This window comes from Macaca mulatta, chromosome 13, assembly GCF_049350105.2.
Source record: "Macaca mulatta isolate MMU2019108-1 chromosome 13, T2T-MMU8v2.0, whole genome shotgun sequence".
Taxonomy (NCBI): domain Eukaryota; kingdom Metazoa; phylum Chordata; class Mammalia; order Primates; family Cercopithecidae; genus Macaca; species Macaca mulatta.
In genome coordinates, this window is record NC_133418.1 from 20,203,792 (window position 1) to 20,213,360 (window position 9,569).

The 9,569-nt window shown below is 47.3% G+C and overlaps 2 protein-coding genes across 6 annotated transcripts in view; one reads left to right on the plus strand and one right to left on the minus strand.

Annotated features, from left to right (window-relative positions):
- The window catches only part of SEPTIN10 (septin 10), a 70,265-nt gene extending 69,382 nt beyond the window's left edge, over positions 1-883 (minus strand). For all 5 annotated transcript variants that reach the window (XM_015113114.3, XM_015113113.3, XM_077960248.1 and 2 more), the window contains exon 1: positions 513-883. In XM_015113114.3, the coding sequence (XP_014968600.1) occupies positions 513-542 (30 nt within the window). In that variant the 5' untranslated portion in view covers positions 543-883. The remainder of the gene's footprint in view (positions 1-512) is intronic.
- Positions 884-1,032: 149 nt separating this feature from the next.
- Positions 1,033-5,719, plus strand: SOWAHC (sosondowah ankyrin repeat domain family member C). The gene has a single exon (XM_015113115.3). It carries the CDS (start codon positions 1,218-1,220, stop codon positions 2,811-2,813), a length of 1,596 nt encoding a protein of 531 aa, XP_014968601.3. The 5' UTR covers positions 1,033-1,217; the 3' UTR covers positions 2,814-5,719.
- The last annotated feature ends 3,850 nt before the right edge of the window (positions 5,720-9,569 follow it).

The following is a 9,569-nucleotide window of genomic DNA, read 5'->3' on the forward strand; positions in this document are numbered from 1 at the left end:
CAAGGCGGGAAAAAAAACGGTTCGGAGGAAAACTTGGACGACCACACCATTGGGTAAAACGCGAAAGCTTTTGAAAAGCCAGGGAAGCCGGGCTTTCTCCCGGGGGCAGGGAGGCTGGGAAGTGCTCACGGCTGTGAAAGATGACCGCTATTCAACCAGTCCGCACACCGCCCTCAACACCGTTACAGCCATGAGAGACCCACAATCACCGCTGTGGGTTTAACTTTTGGCAAAGACCGGGAAGTCGTTCAAGAAGAACTCCCCCACCGTCCCGACGCTGGCACCGCGCCCCGTGCCCCGCGAGCCGGGGTCCGGCCGCGCCCAGGCTCCTGTCCCGCCCCAGGCGCCCGGCCGCCGCGGAAGCCGGGAAGGACTGGGCGGGCGGGGCCCGAGGGGGCGCGGGTCACAATCCCGGGCCGGACCAGGGGGCCAGCGGGCCGGGGTCGCGGTCCGGGAAGTCCCGCGGGGGCCGAGGAGCTCGGGGCTGGGGCCCCGGCGTCGGCGGGACTCACCAGGTGCCGCGCCACCTCGGAGGAGGCCATGGTCGCGGGGAGGGGCGCGGTGAAGCGGCTGTATCAGCCCGGCCCCGAGCGGCTGGTCCCGACAACGGCGGCGGGAAGGCGGGAGCGCTGCAGTAACGGGCGGGGCGCGAGGCGAAGCGGCTCCGCCACAGGGAAGGGACAGGGGCGGGGCCGAGCTGGAGGCCTCCGGGGACGGTGGACGGGGGGCGGGGTCGGGGCGGACGCCCTGTGGTGCGCGCTGAGCGTTTTGAGTTCGCCAAACGAGCCCCTCGCGGGAGCTGCCCTCGACGACTGAGGACTGAGTGTCAGTGTTGGGGCGGGCTGAAGGAGAGCCGGGACTCCAGGAAGAGGGCGCGAAGAATGCAGGCGGGAACTGCGGAACAGTGATTGCGGCCCACGCGAGGCCGGAAGTGGGCGGGCCCTGAGGCAAGGCCGCCCTAGGTGGGTGTGGCTGATACAGCGGGGAGCGGAAGTGGGCGTGGCCTGTTGTCGTGGGCGCGGGGCGGGGATGCGGGGGGCGTGTCCCCCCGGGCGCGGCCCAGTGAGGCGGTGGCCGAGTTCTCCGGCCTGTGACGCCTAGGCTGGCAGCCCGCTGAGCCCGCCAGACTCCGCCGTCGTCGGGAGACGGCCGCTGGGAGCCCGCCGCGATGGGACCGCGCTGAGCCGCCCGCTGGCGGGGGAGCAGCGCGGTCTAGGATGGAGGGGTCGGCAGAGTGGGGCCCCGAGGCAGTGCTGGGCCCCGAGGCGGTGCTGCGCTTCCTGGCGGAGCGCGGGGGCCGGGCCCTCCATGCCGAGCTGGTGCAGCACTTTAGGGGCGCACTGGGCGGCGAACCCGAGCAGCGCGCCCGCGCCCGCGCGCACTTCAAGGAGCTGGTGAACGCCGTGGCCACGGTGCGCGTCGATCCCGCCGACGGCGCCAAGTACGTGCACCTCAAGAAGAGGTTCTGTGAGGGGCCGTCCGAGCCCTCCGGGGACCCGCCGCGAATCCAGGTGACCGCCGAGCCCGAGGCCCCCGACTGCCCGGCCGGGCCCGAGGTGCGCGATCGGCTCCCCGACGCAGCGGCCCCGGAGGCGCTCCCTGGACAGGGCCGCGAGCTGGGCGAGGGAGAGCCCTACGTTGCCGCTCACGGGCCGCCCCTGAGCGCCGGGGCTCGCAGGAAGAACTCGCGGCGCGAAGTGCAGCCCCTGCCCCGGACTCCGGCCCCGGGACCCAGTGAGGACCTGGAACCCCCGCCCCATGGCTGCGAGGAGGCGGACAGGAGCAGCTCCCTTGGGGGGGCCACCGCACAGAGGCCGGCCCGCCAGAACTTCCGCGACCTGGTGATGGGCAGTTCCCCGCAGCTGAAGAGGAGCGTGTGTCCCGGAGGCAGCAGCCCGGGCAGCTCCTCCGGGGGAGGACGCGGCAGAGGCGGTGGCGACTCAGACAGCGCATCGGTGGCCTCGTCGTCCGCGGAGGAGGAGAGCAGCGGCGGAGGCTCCGTGACGTTAGATCCCCTGGAGCACGCCTGGATGCTCTCTGCCTCCGATGGCAAGTGGGACAGCCTGGAGGGCTTGCTCACCTGCGAGCCCGGCCTGCTGGTCAAGCGGGACTTCATTACCGGCTTCACTTGCCTGCATTGGGCCGCCAAGCACGGAAGGCAGGAGCTTCTGGCCATGCTAGTCAACTTCGCCAACAAACACCAGCTGCCGGTGAACATCAACGCCAGGACGAGCGGGGGTTACACCGCCCTGCACTTGGCGGCCATGCACGGGCACGTGGAGGTCGTGAAGCTGCTGGTAGGGGCCTACGACGCCGATGTGGACATCAGGGACTACAGTGGGAAAAAGGCCTCCCAGTACCTGAGTCAGAGCATCGCTGAGGAGATCAAGAACCTGGTGGGAGCCCTGGACGAGGGTGACGGGGAAAGCGCCGCGGGTAGCAGCGGTGGGCGCTGGAGGCTTTCAAAGGTGCTTCCCTCGCATCTCATCACCTACAAACTCTCACACGTCCTAGATGATGGAGGAGACCATCACTACCATCACCATCACCAACATCACCACTTGGCTGAGGGGTGGGTCGGAGGCAAAGCCAAGGATCCAGGGCGCAAAGCCTCTGGCAGCTCTAGTGGACGTATAAAACCCAGACTCAACAAAATCCGCTTCAGAACCCAGATTGTCCACACCACACCCTCTTTCAGGGACCCAGAACAGCCACTGGAGGGTGGCGGGGAGGAGGAAGTGGAGGAGGAACGGTCTGTTAAAGGCCACTCGTCTTCCTTCAGATTGAGACCAAAGTCCAATGTATTTGGGTAAAAATTATTTCTTTTAGAAAATGCTAAGGGTTATTTGTCTTAGGAAATTGAATACTAGGTGTTGTAAGGAAATGAGACCAGAAGGACAAGCTAAATTATGCATTCTTACTTGAGGGACTGGAATGGATGGGGCGGAGTTCCCTTCAGGTTAGCCTTCTGGGGAAAGTGGATTTCTTTTTAAGAGATTCATCATACCTTGACCTGTGCCTCTTTTCTGCCCTCCACTTCCCTGCCCTGGAGCCCATTTCTGGAGACTAGAAATGTATCTAAATTGGGGGAACAGAATGAATGAATGAGAGTTCCTTTGCTTTAACCATTCCTGGATGTCTGCAAAGTAAGGAATAGTGAGTGCACTTTTTATGTATCTGATTTTATAAGGGGTTACTCTTTCAAGAGCAACAAAAAAATGCAAATTGTAATGAAACTGGTAGTATTTCTGAGTGTGAAAACGACAGGCTGCCCCATTTTTTACTAATTGCATTTGCATTTTAAGGTACTACTGAAGGTCAGATCAAAGTTGAAATGCAAAAATACTAATTAGGTAATAATGTGAATAAATGGGAATCCTCTTGGTATTTTATGTGTATTGTAAGTAGCAGTTAAATTATTTTTGTAAAAGCAATTTCAGTTTTAATCACTGAACAAAAGAAACAGGCAACATTCACTTCTGTAGTATGGTTTCCAGCTATCTCTAACACCACTATTAAGGTACACCAGTGTTAAGGTACATTAATAACTACACAAAATTTTATTTAAAGAGGGCACTTAGCAGCCTATGATAGTTTTAAATAAAATGTTGCCTCTCCTTTGGATTCTCACTAACTTGTGTTACTATTCTAAAAGTTTGCATTTGCTGGGGTGTTTATTCTGAGGATCATATAACCATTGTTCTACTTGGCATAACCCTGTTTAATGGTGCTTAGAGCTGAATTACCTACAGAAACTGTTTCTGGTTTAAATAATTAGCACAAATTGGCTCATGAGCCCATGTTTCTGTGAAGTAATTATTAAACCAACGTAATGATCCTCACGTAAGGTACACTTTTTATTTTACTACATTGGTAGTCTCTATGACTTGTAGCAATGTTTTATAAATGTTTAAAATGCTAAACTTAATTTTCCAACCTTTTCTTGACAATTAGATACCTATCCTGTAGTTACTGAAAATCTGGGTAGTAAATCTACCCAGTTAAAATGGCACTTTATAAAAGGGAATAGAGAAGAGATGGGACTATTTCTATATTTAAATGCTGCTGGCTATTAAATTCCTTTGTATATAAATGAAAAATACCATTCATTAAAATTAAGGACTTAAGTGTGGTTCTTAATTACATTTCATTCGTTTATGTTAGAGTAAATGGCTTCATAATTACTTTAAAATTTAACCCACAAGCATATGAAATCTGTTTGTCATAAAATTGGAAACAATTTTTGAGAGGGACTAATTTAAACAAGTCCTTCTCCTTTAGTCTTTTGGGTCACGTAATTGCTGAAACCTAAGTACCTACAGACTACAGGATAAGGAAGTTCACAGCCTGCAGGGTGAATGAACCCATGTGTGAACTGCACAAAGCAATTCATAGAAAATGCACAGAAATTTGTAACACTTTTGTCACGTCTGTCTCTAGATGCTCATTGAATTTGTTTAAAGATGGATGAAAGGCCGGGCATAGTGGCTCACGCCTGTGATCCCAGCATTTTGGAAGGCCGAGGTAGGTGGATCACTTGAGGCCAGGAGTTTGAAACCAGCCTGGCCAACATGGTAAAAACGTGTCTCTTCTAAAAATACAAAAATTAGCTGGGTGTGGTGGTGCGTTCCTATAGTCCTAGCTACTTAGGAGGCTGAGGCATGAGAATCACTTAAACCTGAGAGGCGAAGGTTGCAGTGAGCCAAGATCATGCCACTGCACTCCAGCCTGGGCAGCGGAGACTCTGTCTCAAAAAAAAAAAAAAAAAGATGAATGAAAATATGAAATATCTAAACTATTATCCATTCGTTTGCCTTTTGTTGTGGGATTTTAGATATGAACTGTGTAAATTTGAGAAGCACTTATGCATACACGTGGGTGAAAAACCAATCTAATTTTGTATAAATAAAAATAGGCTCCTGGAAGGTAAGAAGTAGTCAGTTGTGCTAAATCTATACATATTGCCTGTATCTAGTGCGGAATAAGCTATGACGTCCCATTGAGGAATCTTAAATTTCATAGACATGTAAAGCTGAAATAACTCTAAAGAGTAGATGTTTCAGAACCATCAGAAGGTTCTGGTGAACAGTCAGTATTATCTCTTAAATGTATATGTTGGTCACTAATTGCACAAAATCTATAATTTGCTAGGGCTTTAGAGATTGAGTCAATATGTCATTTACTGTGGTTTTCCCCCAAAGGCTTTAACTTTTCTGATAAAATAATATTTTAAATTTTCAAAAACCCATTCCTGAGGGGAACTACTAGCATTCCTTTTCATGATGTGCTTGTTTGTGCAGTAAGTAGCATTTTTGGCTACTTAACTCTACATTCCTCTTATTTTTCAGTTTCCAGTCAAGATTATAAAAAGCAAGATTATAATTTGATATTCATAGAGTTGCGCCTACCTTTAATGGAAAAATGTATGTCAGATACTTAGATGTTTATTGATATGAGACCATGTGGTTAAAAAACCCAAGTATGTCCATGTGTTTCTTATAAGGTACACTTGAAACTAGTGAGTATTTGTCACATTTCACTTTCATGGTATGTAAAATGCAGTTCGCATATATAACTTGAATATCTGGTACTAGTTTTTTCATGCCTGAAATCTTGGAGTCTAGGTTGCCTTGTCTCTCCTTTTTTTAAATAAGTGAAATTTGGGAGATTGTAAAATCTGTAAAGTTTGTTTTGTCAAAATAAAATGTTCACAGTAGAATTTTTCTCTGAATTGTTTAAGTTTCTGTCGTCCTTTAGACTTTTTACATATACTGTGTTTTACAGTTCACAAAATGCTTTTTGAAGTTTCAATTTATTTGACCCTTTTCCTATCCCTTAAGATTATGGGCCATATGTTCTTGACTTACAGATAAGAAAATAAAGGTTAATGGTTGTTCAGGGTCACACAGTAAAAAGCTGTTAGTAAGATCTTAAGAGTCAGTGCTTTCCCACAACGTTACCTTTTCTGCACGTTGAATTGCCACATTTTTAGCAAAACAGCTGTAGTTTGGCACCAGTGATGGAGGAATCAACTAGGAGAGAAGGTAATACCTCCACCACTACCTAAAAAAAAGCTGTATAGGTTTTGCACACACCATCCGCCATAAACCCTCCCTACCCAGGGCTGACTTTAAGACAGGTGTAGGAATACTGTTTTTCATTTTTCAACCTCTGTCAAGCACTGAGAGTTAATTTCCTCATCAAGGCTGCCTGTGATCTGTATTTTTAGCAAAATTCAACTCTGTTGAATGGCAAAGGGATGTGGTACTCCTTGGTGTAATCGCCCACTATTGCTCTCTCCAGGAGATCCCACTATTATGGCTGCTGGATTTTATGTTGTTTTATGACAACCCATAAAATATTTTTCAGGATAAGTGAAAGACTAGATAAGTAGTTTCTTTTTCTTGAATAACTTCTTTCCTTAGAAGTACGTGTCTGAAAAGTATTAACCAGTTGACTTAGAGATATTTTTGAAATTTTCCTAGTAAAAATTATTTTTATTTTGCTAAGTAAGTAGCATTATTTGGAGTTTCTTACGTGATTAATTCCAGTAGTAAATACTTGGAATTTGCTGTAAACCAGCATTCCTTCAATGATGACCCAAGTCTTCATAAATCACTGAATATTAGAGGGTTGGAAGATGACTCTACAGGAACTTGTTTCTCAAGATAGGGAAGTCATATGGTTCACATAACTACCTGCTTTTTCCCTGAAGAGCACTATACTTTTTTTCTCGATCTCTTTAAATGTCAGTTTCACCTCAGTAAGTAGCTTTCCTATTCTGTTAACTAATAGCCTATTTTTCCACATCGATGCATTGGTAAGGAATGTGTGACAAATGTTCCCACCCTTGCACAGTACCTGGCAAAGTTGAAGGTACTCAGTAAGGGTCTTTTAATGGAAAACATTAAATATTTTATAATGTTACATAATATGGATGATTCAATAACATGCGTTCATGCTATGCAAATAAAGTTATTTTTTATGTAACATGGCTCTTAAATGCCAGCCTACCAGTTCATCTGCAGCTCAGCCAAAAGAACAGCAAGTTATTCCAATCCTGAAGATAAAATCAACTTTATTAGAATTGTACTTCATGAGCGACTTAACAGATTTTCAGGAGTAAATTTGCTTATAAGAAAGTTTTGCTGTACATGGTGGCTCATGCATGTAATCTCAGCACTTTGGGAGGCCGAGGTGGGAGCATCGCCTGAGGTCAGGAGTTCAAGACCAGCCTGGCTAACATGGCAAAACCCCGTCTCTACTAAAAATACAAAAATTAGCTGAGCATGGTGGTACATACCTGTAATCCCAGCTACTCGGGAGGCTGAGGCAGGAGAATCACTTGTACCAGGGAGGCAGAGGTTGCAGTGAGCCGAGATTGTGCCACTGCCCTCCAGCCTGGGGGTCATAGCGACTCTGTCTCAAAAAAAAAAAAAAAGTTTCCTTACAAGCTGACTCAGGTCCATGACCTGTAGGAGAATCTATTCTAACTGGCCTTAAATCGTCTAAGTACTGTCAGTTACACAAATGACTACTTATTCTGTGAAATCCCAAAGAGCAAATGAATAGGGAAATGAAGTTTAGTTTAGCATAGAGAACTTTCTAATAATCATTTTAAACATACCATGGACTGCCTTGTGAGATAGAACATTCAGCCTTTGGAGATAATGTGTCAGAGGTTGCATGAGCACCTGAAAATTTAAAATAGATCATTTTAAAGCACACTTGTGACCAGTTCTGTCTCAAGAAACACTGCTCTAAACCATATTCATTCTGACCAAAACTTTGGCCAAAAGCAGCCTGACTTAGGATAAAGTTAACCAGTACTTTGCCAGTGGTGTAAAGTATAATCATATAAGTTGTTGGTTTGTTGTTGTTGTTTTCTGTTTGAGATGGAGTCTTGCTCTGTTGCCAGGCTGGAGTGCAGTGGCGTGATCTTGGCTCACTGCAAACCTCTGCCTCCTGGAGTCAAGTGATTCCCCTGCCTCAGCCTCCCGAGTAGCTGGGACTACAGTTGCGCGCCACTATGCCCAGATAATTTTTTGTATTTTAATAGGGACAGGTTTCACCATGTTGGCCAGGATGGTCTTGATCTCCTGACCTCGTGATCTGCCTGCTTTGGCTTCCTAAAAGTGCTGGGATTACATGCGTAAGCCACTTTTTTTTTAACTCAACTTTATGCTATTCTGATCAAAGAACCTGGGGGCCCTCCATTAGAATAGTCTTCTGGGTCTCTAAGAAACTTTGAATACGTTCAGAAACGTAGATGAGCATTCGGGAGATTTGTCCAGAAATTTCTGATATTGATGTGGGATCTCTGAAATGTGCATTTAAGAGGCAATTATGGAGGGGGCAGTGGCCCACACCTGTAATCCCAGCACTTTGGGAGGCCAAGGCAGGCAAATCACAAGGTTAGGAGTTCGAGATCAGCCTGGCCAACATGGTGAAACCCTGTCTCTACTAAAAATACAAAATATTAGCTAGGCATAGTGGTGGGCACGTGTAATCCCAGCTACTTGGGAGGCTGAGGCAGGAGAATGGCTTGAACCCAGGAGGCAGAGGTTGCAGTGAGCTGAGATCGTGCCACTGCACTCCAGCCTGGTCGACAGAGTGAGACTCCGTCTCAAAAAATAAATAGATAAACAAATAAATAGGGAATTATTTGGTTGTAGTCAGTTCAGTACTATTGAGCAAAGAATCACCTTTGGCTTAGTCAGGTTTAGAATCACCTAAGTGCTGACTTGGCAGCAAGACTAAGATGGCTAAGACTTTCAGGAAGCTTACTGTATATACCCGATGAGGTTTCAAGTACTTTATAAAAAGCAAGCTGTTTAGCCCTCATAATACCCCTTCCCTGATTCTAGTAGCCTCACTTCTATTGATGGAGAACTGAAGTACAAAAACCCAAGTAACTGCTACTTGCCCAAGATCACAAAGCTAGTTCTTAGCAGTTCAGCTTTGCGCTCAGGCAGATTGGCTCTAAGGTTTGTGGGAAACGCTAGTGGTATAGGAAATACCACTTCTTTGGGAACATAGGAGACAGTCAAATGGCCTGAAGTTTATGGGGCTAGCACCTAATGAAGTACAAATGATACAGGAAATTCATACTATTGCAGAAGAGAGCCAACTAAGAACCAGAAACAAGCACTAATGATTGAGACAGATAATGACTTTAACACTCTGTTAATACTGCACAGCAGTAGGGTTAGAACTGGATTTTTAGGAGTTTGCATTTTCTGGTGTCACCTAGGATCAGGAAAGAATATTTGGGTCAGGAAAGAATATTTCTTTAGCTCAGAATGGTGGAGCCGCTAAAATATTTGAGGTGTAGTTATACTTCTTTCTTTAGGCTCACCTCCCCTCTGTTCAGCCCCCTTTCACTTATCTGAGTACTTGAGCATTAACGGAAGGGCTTAACCCACTTCCACATAATCATGAGATTAAAGGCCAGTGTAGAAGAAAACCAGCAACACGGCATCTGGTTTCCGTTCTATACATTTATAAATTTGCAGCCCACTAAAAGAATTTTGATAGTTCATTTTGAGACCGGGCGCGGTGGCTCATGC

Bases quoted from the DNA above. Each gene is read 5' to 3' on its own strand.
- SOWAHC (XM_015113115.3), top strand. From the start codon at position 1,218: ATGGAGGGGTCGGCAGAGTGGGGCCCCGAGGCAGTGCTGGGCCCCGAG.